This window comes from Elgaria multicarinata, chromosome 4, assembly GCF_023053635.1.
Source record: "Elgaria multicarinata webbii isolate HBS135686 ecotype San Diego chromosome 4, rElgMul1.1.pri, whole genome shotgun sequence".
NCBI classification, from domain to species: Eukaryota; Metazoa; Chordata; class Lepidosauria; order Squamata; family Anguidae; genus Elgaria; species Elgaria multicarinata.
In genome coordinates, this window is record NC_086174.1 from 144,909,136 (window position 1) to 144,931,450 (window position 22,315).

Here is a 22,315-nt window from a genome sequence, read left to right on the forward strand (position 1 = left end):
GATACTCATGGTAGATGACAAGGGAAAGAACATGAAATGTCTCACATTCTTCTTGATGCTTCCAGAGACAGTTAAGAACAGGTCCAAGAAAAGCTCTAAGAAGGTAAACAGTAGCAGCAGCAGCAGTAGCAGCAGCAGCAGTGGCAGCAAGTTACCTCCAGTTTGCTATGAAATCATTACCTTGAAGACTAAAAAGAAGAAGAAGATGGCTGCTGATATTTTCCCCCGAAAGAAGCCAGCTAACAGTAACGCGACTGCCGTCCAGCAGTACCACCAGCAAAATATCAATAACAACAATATTATTCCAGCTCCCAACTGGCAAGGGCTGTACCCTACCATCCGAGAAAGGTAAGGAAGTTGTGGATGGTTCCTTCATTGTGTTTTCTTTAAGTGCCGGAGCCATTTGTCGTGAAATATTTCCCCTGCTTTAGCAGAGTCTCTTTTCTCATTCGTTAGTGTTGAAAAGACAGGGAAATGTTTCTTCTTTCCAACTGTGCCGTTGTTGTCTTCTGGTAATAAAAAGATGTATTCGCATGCAAGCTGTCTTGTTTCAACCTCTTAACTATTTGCGGTGATGAAAGCACATTCTCGGTCTTCATATTCGCTCTCACAATTTAGTGGGTTGGTTTTTTTAAAAAACTTTTACAAAAGTTCTCCTCAAGTTCTTCTTGTAACGTTGCATTTAAACACATTCACACACCCCTTAGTATACGTAATGATCACGAAGTCATTCAAAACGTATTCTGGGCTTTTGTTGCCTTGCCTGCTATAGAAACAATACAGGCTTGAGTTGAATTGCATGGGAATCCGATGCTAAACAAAATTAACACATTGCCTCTATTTATAGAAATGCAGTGATGTTCAACAATGACTTGATGGCAGATGTTCATTTTGTGGTTGGGCCACCAGGTGGGACCCAGCGATTACCAGGACACAAAGTAAGCAACAGCTGCATTACCAGCTCTGACATGGGAAAAGCAAGGGAAACGTCTACTGTTAACATTGTAATGTAGTGTGGGAGGTTTGAACTCTGGAACTGACAAAATTATAGCAGCTTTTCAGCATTTTTGCCCAGGGAAATTCTTTAGCAGTTTCCCTTTTCGTTAAATATTTTGTTACTGTGATAGATGTTTATTTCCCCACCCCAAATATTGTTTTATTGATGTTATCCTTTTTCTAATGACCCTTTGAAATAGACTGGGGAAGTAACTTGCCCAAAGTCAATGGGGATTTGAACCCAGGCCTCCCTGTATGACATTTGACAGCACATTGGTTCTCAGTGTAAACAGCACTGTATTAAGATAGCAGTATACCCAAGAGTTCTGAAGGTTTTTCTAAGAGCAAAAGGAAAACTCCACAATTCCCTTGGCAAGCTTTCCTGTAAAAATTGTTGAGTGAAAAGTGAAGTCATGCCATGCTCTCTCATTTCTATTTGTTGCCTTCATGGCCTCATTTTTAATGTTTACAGAGACTCTAGTTTTTCTGCTGGCCATGGATTTTGTTATGAAGCATGAAATAATATTTACCTTTTTGAACAGTACGTCTTAGCAGTTGGAAGTTCTGTATTCCATGCAATGTTTTATGGAGAGCTTGCTGAGGACAAAGATGAAATCCGTATACCAGATGTGGAACCTGCTGCTTTCCTCGCTATGCTGAAGTAAGAATCCTTCTTCATTGCTGGAAGTGAATTTGTTTGTATCTGCTGCAGTAATGTCAGAGGGAAAAAGTTGGGCATTATAACAGGTCACGAAACAGATGTAGAAGCTCAGTCATTGCTAAGAAAGATGGTGCGTATTATTAAAAACTTTGTGGAGTATCCAATGTTAGTCCCACGTAAAGTAGACCCATTGGAATGAAAGGGGCTTAATTTAGTCATGACTAACTTAAGTCTCATTCAATGGGTCTACTCTACATATGACTAACATTGGATACTACCATTTTAATCTGCATGTTCTATTTCTCTCACCAGCCGCTGCCTGCCATCTCTTGATACTAAAGCTAATTTAGTCAGCTGTCAACTTTGGATAAACTGTTTATTAATAGTATGCAAAGAATAGAATAGAATAGAATAGAATAGAATAAGGAGGAGCTTGAAAGCATTGTGAAAAGGAAAGATTCCAAGCTGTTGGCTTCTTCTTAGCTTGTGCTAGCCCTTTTTGCAAATACATGATTCTTTGCTATTCCTTTTTTTTTAATTTTTATTTGTTTTCTACACTATATGAACATACAACATTACAATAGTAATAATAATAATAATAAAAGAAACATCAAACAACTGCTACATACATATTGAATAAATGTTGAGTACATATATGTTGAATAAGTATTACCTATACATTATCATACTACAACATAATCATTCTTAACATAAAAGTGCACCCCCCACCTCGGGATCTATTCCTGAGTCCAAAATCTGATCGTTTCTTCTGCTGGCGGTTTCCCACTTCCCTTAGTAAACACAAATATTAGGAACTGTTTCCAGATTCCTTCAAACTCATTTATTTTAGTTACGCCTTTTCTCCACTTAATATTACATGTCAGTTTATCATTAATGGCTATATCCCATACTTCTTTGTACCATTCTTCAATAGAATATTCCCCTTGAATCTTCCAGTTCCTAGCTACCATCAATCGTGCTGCAACCAGCAAACTCGATATCAGCTCTATAGTTTCTTTTCCACACTTTATATCTTCAAATAGTGACAGCAATGCAATCTTTGGTGTTTGTTCTATTTTCATTCCCACTATTTCTTCAATTTCTGAAAACACCATCTTCCATAATCTTTGTACATATTTGCATTGCCACCACATATGTAAATACGTTCCTTTTTCCCCACAACCTCTCCAAAAATTTGCTGAATGCTGATCATTTATCTTATTCAATCTAATCGGGGTTAGGTACCACCTCCATAAAATTTTAAAATAGTTCTCCTTTATTCTCACTGATAAACTTCTCAACACTCTTTGTTTCCATAGTCCCTCCCATCTCTGTCGCCCTATTTGTACCTTCAAATCTGACTCCCATACCATTTTCTCTGAGTTCTCTCTAAACTCCTTTTCTAACAATATTTTATATATTTCACTCATTAACCCTTTTAAAACTATACTACCTCCTTTACCTTTTTCCTTATTTACTATTAACTCTTCAAACTTCGTCATCTTTCTACAAACTCTATTATCTTTAATCCACTTTTTATTCCATTGTTCTAATTGCCCATATTCTAACCAAGATAATTTTTTTTCCTTTAACAATTTTTCCATATCCTCTCTTGTTTTTATATCTCTTAACCAATCCTTTAGTTTCATTTTGCTTTTCTCTTTTAATATTTTACATAATCTACCCTTCAGATCCTCTGGGAAATTCTTTAACATTATTATCGGTGCTAAGGGAGAGTTGCTCGGAAGCAGCTTCCCTTTAAATTTACTCCAAATTTCCCATTGAGTCCTCAGGAGTGGATTATCTATACTTCCAACCCACTTTCTCCCTCCATCTTTAAAAAAGACATTGTCCAAGCTCATCTCTACGTTACTTATAGTTTTTTCTTCCATCCAATATAAATCTCCTACTCCTATAATTGCTTCTACAATATGTCTTAATCTATTTGCTATGTAGTATAATTTTATATTTGGGAGACCCAATCCACCCTTTTTTTGGCTTAGATACCAATTATTTTTATTCACTCTTGCTCTCTTTTCTCCATTACAATATTTATTAATAATATTTTGCCAACTTTTTATCTCAGTTTCTGATATTTTTATTGGTAACATCCTAAACACAAAATTAATTTTAGCTAATATCTTCATTTTTATTAAGGCTATTCTTCCAAACCAAGATAAATTTAATCTTTTATATTTCTCCAATTTCTCTTAATACCTCTTTCTTTAACCTCGTTAAATTCTCCTTTTCAAGATTCTCTAAATTTTTTGTAATTTTAATTCCCAAATATTTAATCTCCTCCTTAACTCTCATTTCTATTCCCTTATGTTCCCTTATGTTCCCATTCCTTTTCTTCCTTCTTAGTATAATTAAACAACATCATCTCTGATTTAGACCAATTTATTCTTAACCCTGTAATTTCTTCAAATTCCCTCAACTGATATTTAATTCTTTCTATTTTTCTTATTGGGTTCTTAATGGTCAATAAAGTATCATCCGCAAACATGTTTAACTTTATTTCCCTTACCTCTCCAATTTCTTCTAACTCTTCATCCTCCCTTAGTGCCTTCGCCAATACTTCCATAACCATTACAAACAGGACCGGCAAGAGCGGACATCCTTGTCTTGTTCCTCTGGCTAGTCGTATCTTTTCAGTGAGTCCATCATTTACCACCACTACAGCTGTATTTTGGGAATATAACTGTTCTATTATGTTTTTAAAGTTATTTCCAAATCCCAATTTATCTACAATAATCTTTAATGCCTGCCAGCTCACACAATCAAAGGCCTTAAAAATATCCAATGCCATAATTCCTGCCTTGATATTTGATTTTTTTATTACATTTATTACATTTAAAACTCTTCCCACTAGATTATGCATCTGCCTTCCTGCCACAAACCCACATTGATCTTCTCCTATGTATTCTGATATAAATTTATTTAACCGTTTAGCCATAATAGATTAGAAAATTTTGGCATCCTGATTTATTAACGAGATAGGTCTGTAAGAATCAGGACTAGTCAGGTCTTTATCTGGTTTTGGAATTAGAATTATCAATGAGTGTTCCCATGATTCAGGTATCTTCTCTCCTAATAATATCCTATTATAAAGTTTCAGTAACTTTGGAACTAAAAAATCTTTGAAGACCTTATAATATTCTGGTCCTAAACCATCTGCTCCCGGTGATTTACCAACTTTTAAATTATCAATGACATCTTCAACTTCTCTTTGAGTTATTACCTTCTCCATTAGCTCTTTATATTCTGGTTTTATTCCATTCTTTATAAACCTTCCAATATACTCCTCCACCTTTTCTTGTTGAGTTTCTTTACCCTTATATAGTTCCTGATAAAATTCCTGAAAATTTTTATTTTATCTTTCATTATGTGACAATAATTCCCTCGATTATCCTTCAATGCTTCTATCCCATTCCTCCCTTTTTCTTTTTGTGTGAGTCTGGCAAGCAACCTAGAATTCTTATTACTGTTTTCGAAATATTCCCTTTTCATGTAAATTAAATTCTTTTGAACCTCCTCTATATTTAAATTTTCTAATTGTTTCTTCTTAGCTTGTATTTCTACTAATTTATATTTATTTTTACCTCGCCAATATTCTTCCTCCAGATTTCTAATTTCTATCTCTAACTTTTCCTGCTCTACACGTTGTTGTCTTTTTAAGCTACATGTCTCTCTAATACAAATTCCTCTTACTACAGCCTTCATGGTGTCCCAAACGACTGACCCAGCTGTTCCTCCCTTTTCATTAATTTCCCATGACTCCGACAATTCCTTCTGAATTTTCTCTACCACTTTATTATATTTCAATATTTTTGTATTCAACTTCCATCTATATACCTCTTTATAATTCTTCTTGACTGTAAATTCTAAACTTAACAAGGCATGATCAGTTACTTTTATTACCCCCATTTCCATTTTACAAATCTTCGTTGCAAAATCTTTTGAGACAAATATATAATCTATCCTGGAGTATGTATGATGAACTGGGGAAAAATATGAGAATCTAGGCTTAATCCCATTGGGTAAATGCCACGAATCTGAATAATCATTTTCTTTTACTAGTTTATTCAATATAGTTATATTATTCCTCTTTTCAACATTAGTGGGATTTGACCTGTCCCATCTATTATCCATAGCCATATTAAAATCCCCAGCTAATATAACATACCCCTCCTTGAATTCTTCTATTTCTTTAAATAACTTTATAAAAAACTCTCTATGTCTCTCATTTGGGGCATACACATTAATTAGCGTATATACCTTTCCTTCAATTTTACCTTTTAACATAAGATATCTGCCATTATCATCCTTTTTTGTTTCTTCTAATATAAACCCACTTTTTTTGAGATCAAAGTGGCCACTCCATTTTTTTTTGATGTCCCTAATGACTTTTCATAATAAGCTAACCATTTTAATTTTATCATATTCGAATTCTCGGAGCCTTGGTGTGTTTCTTGGACCATTATAATATCCGATCCTTCTTTATTAAACATTTGTTCTATTCTCCTCCTTTTCACGACTGCCCCCAAACCTTTAACATTGAGTGTTGATACTTTTATCTTTTTATCCATATTCACCCTTTTGAAGTCTCTTCCGATCCCTTGTGCTCTGCAACTCAAATTTACTTACATAAAAACACAAACTCCACACAACAAACCCCCACCCCCTTACCCCAATCCCTTCCCTCCTACCTTCCCCCCCTCCCCACCCCCCCACTCTGATCCCCCCCCACATCCCCGTGAGTCTAATACTCCAGCCATCTACTTTAAAGGGAGGGGGGGAGGCAGTGCTGCGCCTGGCCGGCAAAGTTTCTATGTTTAGCATTTCTATCTGCAATTATCTCAAAATATGATTAACAGTTCTATTACACCCCAGATGTCCCAGCCTCATTCCCCCCCCATCCACTCCAGTCCCATTTGCTTCCCCATACAGACCCAGCCTCTTCAGTAACTCTTTACCTTGATCCAGTGAGGTTACTCTGTGTTCCCCCCTCCCATATGTAAATCTTAGAAAAACAGGATAACCCCACAAATAAGTGATTTTGTTCTTCATTAGTGTTTCAGTTATTGGTTTAATACTACGTCTCCAATTTAGTGTATGTTGAGAGAGATCATTATAAATTTGCACTGCTTTGCCTTTGTACTGCAACTGGGCCATAGATCTCAATTCTTTCATAATTTGCTCTTTTTTGTAAAAATTACCAAATTTCACCAAAATGTCTCTAGTCCCTTTGTAGTTTTGCCCCCCCCACACGGTGAACTCGATCTAACTCCGATCCATCTATTGGTAGGTCAGGCATCAGCTCTTTGAACCAATTCAGGATGATTTCTCTTAGATCTTCTCCTTGTGTTTTCTTTAGCTGTTTTATTCGAATCGATGATCGACGAGATTGATCCTCCAAGGCTATCAGTCTTAATTCATAATCTTTAAATTTAATATTTGTTGATTTTTCAAAAGCCTCTTGCTTCTTCTGGTTCAAATCAGCTTTTGTCTCCAAATTTTTGATATTTTTTGAGTTCTCAGTTGTCTTATCAGTCAGGACACGCATTTGTTGTCTAAAAACATCCATTTGCTGATCCATTTTTTTTGAAAATAACAGTGTTGTTTTCTGCAATTGCCGCTTTAATTTCCACTAAAGAAGGTGGCTGACTGCCAATTGCTTTCCCCCCTTCAGCCATGTTTTTTTCTTTTTTTGGCACTGTATCTAAGAAAACTGGGTCTGTATCTTCGTCCTCCTGTTCTCCTTCAGGGACTGGATTTTCCAGGTTGGAGAGATTATGGTTACTTGGTTTCTTTTTTTGTGTATTTAATCTTTTCCACTCCTTCCTAATTCTCCTTTTAATGTTAGACATAGGACACTTCTGGACAGGGCATAAATCTTTAAGTCCAGCTCCCTTTCTTGGCAGTTTATTTATTAGCTTATCTTCTGTGTGTTAAACACTCTTTCTTCTTCTCGGGGGGGGGGGGAAATACATCAGATTCACAACAGCATTCACTAGAGGGGACCAGAACTAGCCATACACAGTCTATCAATGCCACACTTCGCCCCCTCACCGAACGCTGCTATTTCTCCACCACCGCTCACCCCCCCTTCTCGCCAGCCGACGAAAACTACAACAAACTGCTTTCCTCTTTATAAAGCCAGTATTTCAGTCTTTTCCACTTTGAAATATAAGATAAGAGGTGAGATTCGCTATAAATCAAGTCAGCATCTAACAAAAAAAAACTCTCTCTGCTTCACTGCGCCACAGCAGCAGGCAGTTTTACTTTCGTTTTCCATACAGATGCTTATAATAACATTCTGTAAGCTCTCACCTTATCTTTTCCAGCTTTTCCAACACCGGCAAGTTAGAGAGTTAGCATTCATAATCCTTTTCCATCATTTGATTAAAGATTTATGCCCATTAAAAAGGAGATAATTGTTTTTCCCGGCTAAGCCGGTTAGAGCATCAGAAGAAACTCGCCGACTCCATGGCTGCCAAGCTCCGCCCCCCCTTCTTTGCTATTCCTGTTCACTTGAACACAACTTTTGATACCATGAACTTGTCAAATGTAATCCACTCATGATAAAATATTTTCCTATAGACTGGGTGAATTGTTACAATATCAAAAATAATAGGTTTCTCTAAATGTAGTCGCTGCATTTAAAACTTGAACTGAAGAGAGTGCATGCAGTGTTTTTTGTGATTCTCCACTCCATCTGGCGCTTGCTTCTTTTTGCATGATGAGTGGGATGTAGGAAAAAGCAAGCTGCTTTCCTACTGTGCTGTCTATAAAGTGGAAGGCATATCTGGAAACATCTATAATTTCTTATACAAAAAAATATCCATTGATTTCTTCTGTGGTGTATTTTTATTCTGTCTGATGTTTGCTCATGTCTGCTAAGAATCCTTTCATCCTGCCATTGATTTTTCACCCATACTTTGGCTAACCATCTATCTGTTAGATATTAATCTCTTGACCAGCTGCTTTCTCACATTTCCTTAGAATGTTGTACGCTGCCTTTAGCTGCACTTAGTCATCTCACAAAATGGGTGAAGAACACCTAAGGAAGAAGGTTGTAGCTGTGTTATTACTTGTAGATAAATGTGTTCAAACTCTAAAGATGATAATTTTTCTGCTTTTAGTACTTAAATAGTGGTGCTAGTTCTCAATGAAAATAGGGCCTTTCCAGCTAAATACTATAATATGTGTGTGTGTGTAGACTGACTCATATACTATAAGCGCATATACTGTAAGCTCTGCCTTAGCTAGGTATGTGATCTTCAGTTAAATCCTATGGTATATACTAATTATGGTCTCAGAAAAACCGATTTGCTGCTTGATAGAGCTCAACAATACAAAGTAGTTCTTTTTTGCTAAATGCAGGTATTTGGAGACATACTCAAGTCAGGCACAGTCCAATACACATTTAAGGGTACTTAATTCCTATTGATTTCAATAGACTTTTGATTTCATTAGACCTCTAGGTATATTCAGCTGTGTACTTGATGCACTCTTGGTATTAATAGTGCTAAAAACCTGGACTTAAGAACAGATGGGCCAGTTCATCCTAATAAAAATAAGTTTAACTCACCATTCACCTTAAATTGGACTCTTGTCAAAATTGGCTGGCACTGGAGCATCATCAACTGCATAGTTAGATAGCTTTCTACTGGCAACATGACAAATGCAGAATTGTTTTGATAGCTGTATTTGTACATAATGCAAAACCAAGGACAATCTACAGTAAGGTTCGGGTCCATGCAGTACCTTCCTCATCTTCTAGCACAGCTGCAAGGAGAAGTTTGGAAGCTTTTGCTCCCATTTTAGACTAACCACAGCTTGTTGTGATGTCTGAATCCAGACAAACTGAAGTGGAAACAAGCTGATTTCAAACCATAAGTTAGGAATCTAGTTTCTTTTCACGAATCATAGTAAAGATTAACCACAGTTTAGGGTTCAGATATAACACTAAACTGTGGTTAACCTAAAGTGGTGGCAGAAACATCCAGATACCTCAATTGCACTGGCAGAGGAGAGAGGGGAGGGTGGGTGCTTCATTTTAACCGTTACTCCTTCGCAGCAATTGTGAGGAAACCCCCTCTTCCAAAGCTGATACTCACTTTGGAGGGAAATCTCTAAAACCTGGACAGAGGAGGAAGTTTCCTCAGGATTACAGCACAGGAGAAAGGGTTGAATTTGTATTTTTTTAAAAACTATATATTCATCTAGTTTGGCCACTAGTCTCCATTGCGCCAATATAATTAGTTAAAAAGTGGGGTTAAAATATATTGTTTGCTATAGCTCATCATTTTTAATGCTTCAAATTCAATGTTAGTCCTACTTAGACCCATTGAAATGAATGGTACATAAGTTAAAATCCCTTTCATTCCAATTGGCCTATTCTAAGTAGGACTAATATGGAGTACAACCCATAAAAGGAAAACCATACATTTTTACTAACCTAACATAGAAATGAAAACTAATACAAAATGATTGCAGGTTTATTGGACAGCAGCTCTTAATCAATCTAAAATCCAGCAGTGATTCCACTGTTAAAATAAAAGTTTAATTTTTTGAAAAGGGAAATCAGCCTTTTCTTTCTGTAGAGTATAGATACTTATGGATCAATCTTAAGTGGAGTGACATGGTGGATCTAATACCACATCCAAAGGTAGGGTGTGATTTGGGGGGCTTTTCAGCCTGGCAAATCTTTTTCTTTTGAACCCCACCCTCACCCCTTCCAGTTAATTATATGAGCTCCATGCTGATGTAGCTGAAAAGTTTGGGCAGCTCCATTCTTGCCCCATTTTGGGCCCCTATCCTTCCTTGCCACTGGGAGAAACACCACCAGTTTTCCACACGTTGGGCTTCAGACCTGGCTAATCCTCTTGAGAGGACACAGTACAACAAGCCAGGAAGGGAAGCCAGCCAAGGTAGAGTCAGCTTGGTTAGCTTCCTTGAGTGATTTAATTGCTTTAGTAGCTAAGATCTCATAGGGCGGGGTCACCTAATCACCCTTTCAAACATTGCCCTGTGACTAGGGAAGCCCATTAGACTGGTATAATTCCTTCCAATACACACACTCAGAGAAACTGGTATTTGGAGGTACACTGCCATTGAACCAGGAGCTTCAATTTAACTATCATGGCTAATAACCATTTATAGAGATATCTGAGAGGAAAATGTCTGTCTCTTCTCTTTTTAAAGTCATATAAGCCAGTGGCCAATCACCACATCTTGCAACAGCAAATTTTATATGCTTATTGTGTGCTCTGTGAAGAAGTACCCTTTGTCATGAACATGTTTATTGTTATTTTTCCAGTAATATCCACCATAAGTTTGTAATAGGGGCAGAAGAGTATTGCCACCAAAGGTTTAGCCAGTTAACTGTTGGGTCTTGTAAATTAAGGGCACGCTTATACATTGCAGCTTTTTTATTATGGTAATGTTAAGGTCATTGTTCACAGGCACGCCGTTGTCTATAGTTAACTGGCTTCTCGAAGAAGCCAGGGTCAGTTTTGTGGATGAGCAAAGACAAGCCCAATTTTGATTAGTTTCCCCGCCATCTCCTTTAACAGTAACCAGCAAGTATCCCAAATGCCTTCATGGTGCTCCTGAACTGGCACGGCCTCCCTACAGCACCAGTGCACAAACAGGGTGGGGATCTTTCGCCATGCTCAGCTGGCCACAAGCGCAAGCTTCCCTCCCTCCCTCCCCCTCTTCCTAGGCTTGCCCAGAGTTGGTTTGCCCTTTTCTACCACTACAAAAGAAGAGAACCAATTTTCTCGGAAGGACTTCTCCCTGCAGCCCCATGGTTTTTTCATGAAACTAGTTAGCAATCCCAACAGGTGTCTAATCAAAAACAAAGAGCCATCTGAATATTTATCCCATGGACATTTTACCAGCAAGAATCGGCTCTGAGGGAAATCCCCTTTCCCACTCTCTTTAGCAATATCTTCCAGCATCGAATGAAGCGTACCAGGTAGATGTTTGCCATTTATTCTCTGCCATTTATTCCCAAAGGGCCACCCAGAGAACACAGAGTTGCCTTTATCTATTTCAGGCCCCTGTGTGCTTGTTTTTTTTCAAACAAGCACACAGCTACTCAGTGGTGTGTTTGTGCACAAAAATCCACTTTGCGCTGCACAGGTGGACACAAATGAAGGTAGCACATGACTAGGACTAATCCATAACCCCCACCCCTATCAGATCTTTTCCACATCAACTGTACCCACTCATCCAATGAAACCACGTGGTTTGGTTCATAAAGGAACTTGAGTGGTTAGCAGGAAGAGCAACAGATAAAAGCAGTAACTACTATGGGTGAACTACTTAGGGTAGCTTTCAAGGAGCAGAGTTGTGTTTGTAACATGTAGTTCAGGGAAGATGTTACTAACATAGGCAATGGTCTCTTTACATATTCTTCCCATTGCATAGCTAGGCGGACAGGCTTGAGAAGGAGGGCTGGTCAGGGATGAGTTGGACAGGGAAAGGAGCCTGTTGCCAGGCAGAATGAAGAAGGAGGGCCCAAGTTCTGGAATAAATGTAAATGAGAATAGATTAGCCTGGGGAGCTTACACCTCTGTAGTTGGGTGAGTGGGGTAGGGCAGGGCATGGAAACAACACAGAATTAAACCAGTATTGTGAATTTGGGCATAACAACAAATCAAGATTAACTCAAGTGAGATTTGGAAGCCAACTTCAAACTGGGATTTAAGTTCATGGTTTATGGCTAGAAGCCACAAGCCAGTGGGAAAAAAATCTGGCTTAGCATTACACATTGTGTTACAGTATTGTAGGTATAGATGGACCCACCTCCGCCCGTGCTCACAAGGCGCTTGCTGAACCACCTGCACTTGCCGTGCTGCATGAGCCTCTGGACAGCCCAGCGAGCACTGCAGGACCAGCTGTCCCCTTGGAGAGCCGCCATTTGGCATAAAAATGGTGGGTTGGGGTTTTCTGGAAATGTCATATTGTATAAATGGTGTCCATAAAGGGGCCTGTATTTATGCCTGTAATGTTGCATAAATGATCCCTCTATGGCTACCATTTATACAATATGACATTTCTAGAAAACCCGAGGCACCATTTTTATGCTGCCAGGCCCTAGCAGACCACTTGGAACTCGACAAATGGGTCCGGTAAGGCACACAGCAGCTCAGCCAATGGGGCCTAAGAGGCTGGTGGGGGGGGGATTCCGCCAGGCTCCACCCCCCTCTTGGACTCCTGTGACATCCCTATGGTATTGTGTGATGAAAAAAGTAAAGTCAGCTTCCTACTGATGAATTGTAGCTTTTGTTTATTAAATTGTCAGTTATCTTACACTTCTTCCACTATCTCAGCATTACAGCATTTAATATTGAGGTTTTGGTAATATTAAAGAAGGTGGGTGAGTAATTACTACAAAATATTTACTTGGTCAATAGCCCTGTAAGTTAAGTGCTTGATATAAGCAGGCACTGAACAGATATGTTAGTGGTTTTCATACTTGTGCCTTCCGCTTTCAGAAATGTGGAAAAGTGTGTGCACGTGTGTCTGACTCACTCACTCTACCCATCCACTTGAGAACTACCAACTCAATCACAGCTTTTAAAACTCAGCTAAAAACTTTTCTTTTCCCTATAGCTTTTAAATATTGAGTTTGTTCTGACTCTATACTGTTAGCTTCACCCTACCCGGTGCCTGTTTACACTTCCCTGTGCGTGTTTGCATTCTCTTTCCCTCCTTATTGTTTACTACAACTTTATTAGATTGTAAGCCTATGCGGCAGGGTCTTGCTATTTACTGTGTAATCTGTACAGCACCATGTACATCGATGGTGCTATATAAATAAATAAATAATAATAATAATAATATTTACATGTGTGTCTTTTATTACAGATACATATATTGCGATGAAATTGACTTGGCTGCTGATACAGTTCTGGCAACTCTTTACGCTGCCAAGAAGTACATCGTTCCTCATCTTGCCCGAGCGTGTGTTAACTTCCTAGAGACGAGCCTGAGTGCAAAAAACGCTTGTGTGCTCCTCTCCCAGAGCTGCTTATTTGAGGAACCCGACCTGACTGAGCGCTGCTGGGAAGTGATTGATGCCCAGGCAGAGCTGGCTTTGAAATCGGAAGGGTTCTGTGACATTGATTTTCAAACACTTGAAAGCATTCTCCAAAGGGAGACCCTGAACGCCAAAGAGATTGTGGTTTTTGAAGCTGCTCTTAGTTGGGCTGAAGTCGAGTGCCAACGACAAGAATTGCCTGCCAGCATAGACAATAAGCGCAAAGTCCTTGGGAAGGCGCTCTATCTCATCCGCATCCCTACAATGGCACTGGATGACTTTGCCAATGGTGCTGCCCAGTCTGGTATTCTGACCCTCAATGAAACAAACGACATCTTTCTTTGGTACACGGCTGCCAAAAAGCCAGAGCTACAGTTTGTGAGCAATGCCCGGAAAGGCCTCGTCCCGCAACGCTGCCACCGCTTTCAGTCTTGTGCCTACCGCAGCAACCAGTGGCGCTACAGGGGTCGTTGCGACAGCATACAGTTTGCTGTCGATAAAAGGGTTTTCATCGCCGGCTTTGGGCTCTATGGCTCCAGCTGTGGATCGGCAGAATACAGTGCAAAGATTGAACTCAAACGGCAAGGTGTTGTCCTAGGGCAGAACTTGAGCAAGTATTTCTCGGATGGATCGAGCAACACTTTCCCGGTGTGGTTTGAGTATCCAGTGCAGATTGAGCCAGACACCTTTTACACCGCTAGTGTGATTCTGGATGGCAACGAACTCAGCTATTTTGGACAGGAAGGGATGACCGAAGTTCAGTGTGGTAAAGTAACTGTGCAATTCCAGTGCTCTTCAGACAGTACCAATGGCACTGGGGTTCAGGGAGGGCAGATTCCCGAGCTTATCTTTTACGCGTGAGAGCGATGGGTTCCGGAACAAGGGGAGCATGATCTCATGATGTATATGTCTGGTTCACAGCTATTTGATGCTTTAGCTTGTCATCTGCAAATATGTGATGAGTACAGGTATATGTTCCTAAATGCAGTGAAGAGTTTAACACTTGCTGTACTTTTATAGCATAAATGTGAAATTCTTCTTTTATTGGAAACTCCCAAGAACAAACAAACTAGCAAATTAAGGGTCAGAGTTTTCCAGCCTTACCACAGAGGGGATGGCCTTACTAGAATGGAAGAAGAGCAAATAGGTGTCCTCCTTCCATGATACATGTCTTCTTTTTGATCTCTGTCTTGCTACCATTTCCTGTCCTTTTGATTTATGTTTTTCTCTCCTCCATGTCGTAGGCTTTTCAAACATCTCAAGATTAAAGGTAGTTTATCCTTCTGCCACTTGAACGCCCATCACACTTTTACTTGGTGTGCATTTAGCACACTTGCCAGGCAGACCAATTCTTACCTCTGGCTCCTCCTTTACATGCTCCTCTGATGTTAGCAAGGTGTATTCATTAATGAGATGATTCGATAAAGGAAATGTCAATGCTTGGCTGGTCTGTAAATATGGGTCCCTCACACTTAGTTGTGTTGGGGATGACTACAACAGGCCATAAGCAAGCCTCTCTAAGGTGCAAAGTGATTTGGGCACAGCTGATACTTGCTTCAACACTATTCTACAAAGTTCCTTCTCAGACACATTTTGTTACGTCTGGTAATATTGACATACATTCAGCCCCTTGTTGTAGGGTTAAGAAGCCTGGTGCCCTCCAGATATTTGGAACTACAACTCTCATAATCCCTGACCATTGGCCTTGCTTACTGGGGCTTATGGGAGTTGTAGTCCAAAATTTCTGGTAGTCACCGGGTTGCCTATCCCTAAACTAGTGCATTGAAATGAACCGTGTTTGCACCATTGCAGTGCCTCAATGATAGCAGCTATTTTACTTTATAAAAGAGCATTTCCTCATTTAATCAGTCTTGGCAGCCGTTGTACTGGCTGCCTTTTATGGGTCTAATCCTTTTTCCATTAAGCCAGACAATCTGTAGCAAACCAACACACACACAAATAATTAATTTTGTGGGCTTTATTTTCCCAAAGGTAGTTGAAAACTCTTTAGTGTGGGATTTCCCCCCTCCACTGAGTAAAAAATAAAAATGTTTGGAGGATTATATTGCTGTAAATTGCAATGGAATGTATTTGTTCTTTGGTGGCATTTGGTTTCCCCTTTAACTAAAGCTTGAATATTATTAATGCTACACAAATTAAATTAACTAATTGGGTAATTAAAAGGGGAGAAGTAAGTAGGCTCCAAAAACCTCTCTATTTCTAGGGAAGCACCTAGGTTGGATATAATACAGCTGTATTTAGAATGTTAATATTCACCCTCCTTTGTTGGTTTTATAGATGCTCCAGATTTCTGTGTTTTAACAATTTCCCGAATTAATGTGTACATGTGGGATCAGACAGTAAATATGACTGAGGTAAATGCTTCTGAAACTACTGCAGAGTACTTTCTATGACAGCTATAAATGGTTGCTTCGCTTTGGGTAGGATTCATAGGATGAATCTCGGAAACACTTGTGTTTACCTATTTGTAAACGTCAGTTTATAGATAGGTTTTGTGTATTTATGTTGAATGTGGTATCTGCCAGCATTGCCTGGAAAAGGGACATTTGTGACTTAGGTTTTGCCATTTGAATTTGTGATCTTCGTTCGCATCTGAAATTCAGGTTTTCATTGTCCAGAAGCATTTTTTTTTCTTTTTTTAAATTGGGTGTCAGGCTTCCTGTAGAACTATCTACATTCTTGCAGGAAAGGGCTGCAGGCTGGCTGGTAGTAAAAAAAAAGAAAGAAAAAAAGAAAGGAAATGAGCGTAACTGAATGATACAGAGCAATTTTGTGTTCATGAAATAAAAGGCACACTTTCCAAAAAGCAACCCATAATTCTTTCAGCTAGGAAGTTTCTTACAGTAGTATTCCAAAGCTGATTTGTCACAATTTTCTGTCTGCAAAGAGGATTTGCAGCTTCTTCCCTCTACCCACAAGCTTTAAGTAGAAGATCAAGTAAGCATGGATGCTTCTTGTTACATTGTTTAAGGTGGTAGTGTACTACTCTAACACAAAATCTAATCATTAGAAAACTATTAAAAATGTTTATCATTCCATTTCTGGTTTATTATCTGTTAAGGGTTCTCACTCTAACAACTTTACTTGCTGCAATCCTGCCTGCTGGTGGTCTTTAAGTGCCATGAAGTATCTGCAATGTTCAGAATAGGATTTGTAGATTCAACTTGAATTGGACTTGAGAAAATCTCACATTTACACCAATCGTTTCTCAGCCATGTCAAATATAAAGAAAAGCAAGGTGGAGTCTATTCTTCAAGAACAAATGTTATTCTTACCTTTTAAATTATTTCAAATTCTATCACATAAAACAATTTACTACTTTTTTTCTTCTCTTCAGAAGTGTAAATACTCCCAGAATGTATAGGTGTTGCTTTTCAACCAGCACCAAAGGTTGGCCTGATTAGCTGCCTGCCCAGGGCCCACACTCCAGCTGGGGCCTACAGACGAGAGCTCCCTGGAGTCGCTCACCCTCTTCACCATTGCAACCTGCTTCCTCACCCACCTCTTACTCTGGCCCAGACCATGGTGGCGGTGAGGATGAGGAATACTTGCTTGCTGGCTCCGTGCCTGTCAAGCAAGCAAGCGTTAGCAATGATCAAAAAGAGGATTAGGAGCTGATGACACAATGGCAAGTGAGAAGGTACAGTAGACTCACTGAGGGAGGAGCCCCCATTGAGGGTGTTTTGCCCAAGGGCCCTCCAAAACCTGGAGCTGCCACTGAACACATGTGATTACAGCCTCACACCTTGAAAACCAGTGCAGATCGAACTAAGGTAAAATCCCTGCTCAGTCCCAAAGTTTACTGGGCAACCTAACCCACCTCACAGTGCGAGGATAAAAATGGGATGGTGGGGAGAGGGGTGGTAATCATGTATACCCTCCTGAGCTCCTTGGAGGAAGAGCAGGATAAAAATGTAGTTACATAATCTCTGCATAATGTCCTGTGGGAGGTGAGGGAGCTCCTGCAGACCTTTACCCAGAGTAATTTATAAGACTTTCAGGAATCCCAAATAAAATCAAAATGGAATCCCATGGTTTTGAGGATGTAAATAGTGGTGCTTAGCCTATTATCAGATATATGAAAGCCGGGTTCCAGGCTTGGGTCCCTCGGCCCTTCTGGTGCCCTACGCCTTCTCAGCCTCTAGATGGCATATGCACGCTGCTGCTTTTGCTTAATGCTGCATTGAAGCACATGGCTGTAAGGAGGTCCAGGATTTGTCCCTGTGGAATGGTATTTGTAGAGCACTTTATATTTCCCATAAACATGAATGACTGCCATTTACTTCCACAGGGGAAAAAAAACCTACCTGGGTATATAGGTAGGAGCACAGCTGGTTAAAGGGGTAGATTAGGCTCTCTCTGGCACTGGGCTGCACAGTTCAGCCAGTCTTTGCAGGGGTCATAGAGATGCAACGCAACCTCCCTCATCTGCTCCTCTTATTGGTCAAAGCGGCAGGCATTTTGCCTGTGTAAACTGAAAGCAGAAGTGAAAATCCTAACACACTTTGATACCAAGCTGTGAATAAATACTTCACTTTTATGAACAGTTCTTATACAGTCGTGCAGTGGTAAATGGCATTCTTTTCTCGGTTGTGCATTTCAGTGCAGCACCCCCTTTACTGCAGGACTGTAATGCCATTGAAAATGAAATGTATTACCGGATGTCAAAAATGGTAACACATGTCTTGAAGTAGTATAAAAAGTTAAATATTAGTTACTTCCAAGAAGAGGAGGGGCCATAGGCAGCTCTGAGAGAGGTAGAATATGATTGCTGGAATTGAGCCACTTAAGCTGATCAAGAATCCTGGAATTTGCCCATGTTCAGAAAAAAAATGATGACGGTTTAAAATGGGTTAAATTTGACTTAGAATGGATGACATTTTACGTAGATTTTTTTTAAAAAAATGACTTGCATTCAAGGCATATACTGCAGAGGTGTTTTTAAAAAAATCTTTCTTACAACCATGAGAACTAAAAAATTCCACAGCTTTCACAAGAGCGCCTCTCCCCGGTTTGAGAAGCAATACAGTAATGATGCTTCTGACACTGTTGTATCTTTGCCTTCTGCCTTGAACACATTATCTTTGGTGCCTCTCTGTGCAATCCTGTATATGTCTATTCAGAACTAATTGAGTTACCTAGGACATGCTCCCAAGTAAGTGTGTATGGGATTGCCGCCTTAAACATAAAATTTAATCTGCATTGCATGACTTTTGGCGCTTTTCACTTTCAACCTTTTAAAAATTGCAATTAAATCTGGAACCCCTTTGAAGATGAATTACCTTTTATTATTTTCACCATGCCTTTCTAACACAAAGTCGCTTTCAATCAGAATAAAGTTAATACACAATAGTAAAAACATCACAGATATTAGGAAACACATAGAGCACCCTATAAAAGACTAAAAAAACTCAAAAGCAGTGGCAGCATTTTTTTTTTTAAAAAAACAGATCTTAAAAAGTGTATTTTGCTGGAATAAAATTTGCTTTGCTGCCTGTCTAAAAGCAAGCAGCAGTGGGACCAGCCAGGCAGACCTCCCTTGGGAGGCTGTTCAAATGAACCACTGAAAAACAGCTATGGTGCCATAATGAAAACTCAAAGAGTACTGATATATCGATCAGATTATGCTATCTGAGATGGGCTTTCCCCTCCTCTCTTTTACTTGCCTCTTGAATACACTCTAAGAGGTAAGGCTGCCTTTTCTGAATGTTCTACAGGAGCCGAGGAATTCAGAGATGGTTCTATAGACATCACCATGAAATTCAGCCAAATTTATTCTGCCATCTACAGTCACGCCTTAAACATACAAATAGCAGTGCTATGAAGAAGGAGATAAGACAGCTAGGATTGTTCTTATTTATCTAGACCGGCTTAGTTATTATCTTCTGCAGAGCAAATATCCTTCCTGGAGAGCTTATAAGAAGTATGGTGGCCTGTACTGCATTTACTTGGCTCCAGGATCTTTGTGACCTAGTTTCAAAGCCCTCATCTCCAGGTAGAGCTGGGGAACACCCTGCTGAAACTCTGGAGAGTTGTTGTCAATCAGTGTAGAAAGCAATATGCTAGGTCCTGGCTGTTAGAGCAGTACGACAATGGCACCCATGACCTAGGGAGGTGGTGGGCTCTTCCACACTAGAGGCTTTCAAGATGCAGCTGGACAGCTGTCTGTCAGGGATGCTTTAGGGTGGATTTCTGCATTGAGCAGGGGGTTGAACTCGGTGGCCTTATAGGCCCCTTCCAACTTTACTATTCTAGGATTCAATGATCAGCATTTCCCATTCTGGTGTCCTTCAGTTGTCTTGGATGGCAACTCCCAGCATTCCTGACAAGTGTTCATGCTGGTTGGGGCAGATGTGAGTCCAAAACATCTGGAGAGCACCTGGTCTGGGAAGGCAGAGTTTGATGGCTCAATGGTCTTGACTCAGTATACTATGTTCCCGTGGATCCTGCCAATTCACATGTGAGCAGGACTCCTGACTGAAGACGAAATTCACTTAAGAATCAAATGCCCAGTGAACTATGCCAAGTTAAAAATAAGCGCAGGGGCATTATTCAGCATCTTCTGAAATTCCCCAATGGCTGTATGAGTAAAGAGGCTTCCTTTTTTCTTTCATGAGCAAGGCAGTGCTTCACTCATGCACTGGGGGATCCGTATGGTGGCACAGAGCATTTCTTTGTGAACAGGAAGTCCCCCGCATGCTTGGAGACTTTGTATCTCACCCAAGTCCCACCTCTGTTTAACGCATAAAGAAGTGTCTTGCAGTTCTTGCTGGGGATGCAAGTTAACGTTAACACTAAACTCTTGTATTCAGCTTTGCAGGCACTGCTTAAAGTAGGTGCTGCTTTCCACACCACCACTGTAGTGACTGCCCGTATGGCAATGACTCATAATTTTAATTAGGTTAGATTAATCAAAATCAAAGTATGTTGCTTCAGATCAGGGGTGGGGAACCCATGGCCCCTACAGATGTTGTGAACTCCAACTCTGGTCAGCTTCAGCCAGCATGGCCAAGGGTAAGGAATGATGGGACATGTAGTCCGACAGATTGTGGAAGGCTGCAGGTTCCCTGCCTTAAATGGTTTGTGGATTTAACAATAAGGCTGCTAGCATCACTCTGGTAGTATCTCGGTGGAACTGTTTCCAAGTGAGAGCTTTTCACCCAAAATAGGCAGCGTCCTAAATTTGCACATTCCTAAATATATTGGCTTATTCTTCTAAAGCACTAGATAATATTTATCTGGAACAAAACCTGAGATATGAGGAAAATACTGTGGATGCCATTTAAAATTATGCCTAATATCTTGTTGCATTGTGAGCTGGGAGGAGAAGGAAAACTGTTACTGGATTTGCAGTGTAATATACTTTAAGCATATCTGACATAATATTTAAGTAAACGTTTTAATTTCTACAGTACTATTGCACTGATAGTTTTTTGTTTTAATGTTACAACCGTTATTTCAGACACAACTGCACCATGGTGTGTTTGGAACAGTGCTTGACTATAGCAACCGATGGCATTATTTATGAAGGACAGATATATATATATATATAAATATGAAGTACCTCAAGATGAATGTTATCGTACTGTATCTTTAATGTAACAGTGCAGAATTTTAGTAAGACACTTGAATGTGTATAAATCACATTTAAAAGACAAAATAAAAATTAAACTGATTCTTACGTTATTTCCTAGTGTGTTTCTGAAATCTTTGTGAATAATTGGGAGTCTTAAGCATAAAGAAGGGGGGAGTGTGTGTGTGTGTGTGTGTGTGTGTGTGTGTGTGGAGTGTCTTTGTTTTTGATCCCAACACTGATGCAATAATATTTGTAGGGGTTGGCATATCAACAAATCTGGATATACTTAAGAAGCTAAATGTGAAGGACGAACAATGAATATGACAATAATTGTATATTAAAAATCTGAACTTAAGCTGGCAACATACAAAGGCGGAATGCATTTGGGTTCTACGAAACATTTCTCAAACTTATAGGGCAAGATCCAGCTGCAACCAGGTCCATGGGTAGAAAGTAGTTGTGCATGAGGAGGTGGCATAATTTCTTCTAGTGCCAGCTCCTTGCATACTATAGAAAGCTACTTCAGTGGGTTTCCTCAAATTGAGGCACCTTTTCAGTGTAGGGGGGGAGGGAGGGCTGCCACTGGAAGCAGAGCTGGGAATACAGGCTGTGGCAAATGGGATGTTGAACATTTCTACCAAGCTGGTAGGAGAGAACAAGATAACTGGCATATTTGCTCCTGATCTCATGCACGCAGCTGCCAATTCATTCCTGTTCCTATCATTTTCCAGAGGTTTTTGTATTTTCTCACAAGCCAGAAGAATCAGAGCTCAAATAAAAATGGAACTCTTTTGAAAAGAAAAATCACCGTCCTCAACTGGCTTCTAAAATGCAAATTATCTTCCTACATAACCCAGCGATGCTTGAATAGGACACAGTAGAAAAATAACGATTTAAAAACAAGAGCTTCCCACTAGGTGTTTTGTAATGTCTTCGCTCAGAGCAGGGTATGTATGTGTGTGTTACAGGAGTGATGGCATCATTGCTTCAAGTGGCATACTGGTGG

At 39.7% G+C, this 22,315-nt stretch overlaps 1 protein-coding gene across 2 annotated transcripts in view; it reads left to right on the forward strand.

The window, feature by feature from the left end:
• Positions 1-21,401, forward strand: part of BTBD3 (BTB domain containing 3) — a 55,863-nt gene extending 34,462 nt beyond the window's left edge. For both annotated transcript variants that reach the window (XM_063125336.1, XM_063125335.1), the window contains 4 exons: positions 66-348; positions 848-938; positions 1,539-1,657; positions 13,541-21,401. In XM_063125336.1, coding sequence (XP_062981406.1) covers positions 206-348; positions 848-938; positions 1,539-1,657; positions 13,541-14,573 — 1,386 coding nt within the window. In that variant the 5' untranslated portion in view covers positions 66-205 and the 3' untranslated portion in view covers positions 14,574-21,401. The remainder of the gene's footprint in view (positions 1-65; positions 349-847; positions 939-1,538; positions 1,658-13,540) is intronic.
• The last annotated feature ends 914 nt before the right edge of the window (positions 21,402-22,315 follow it).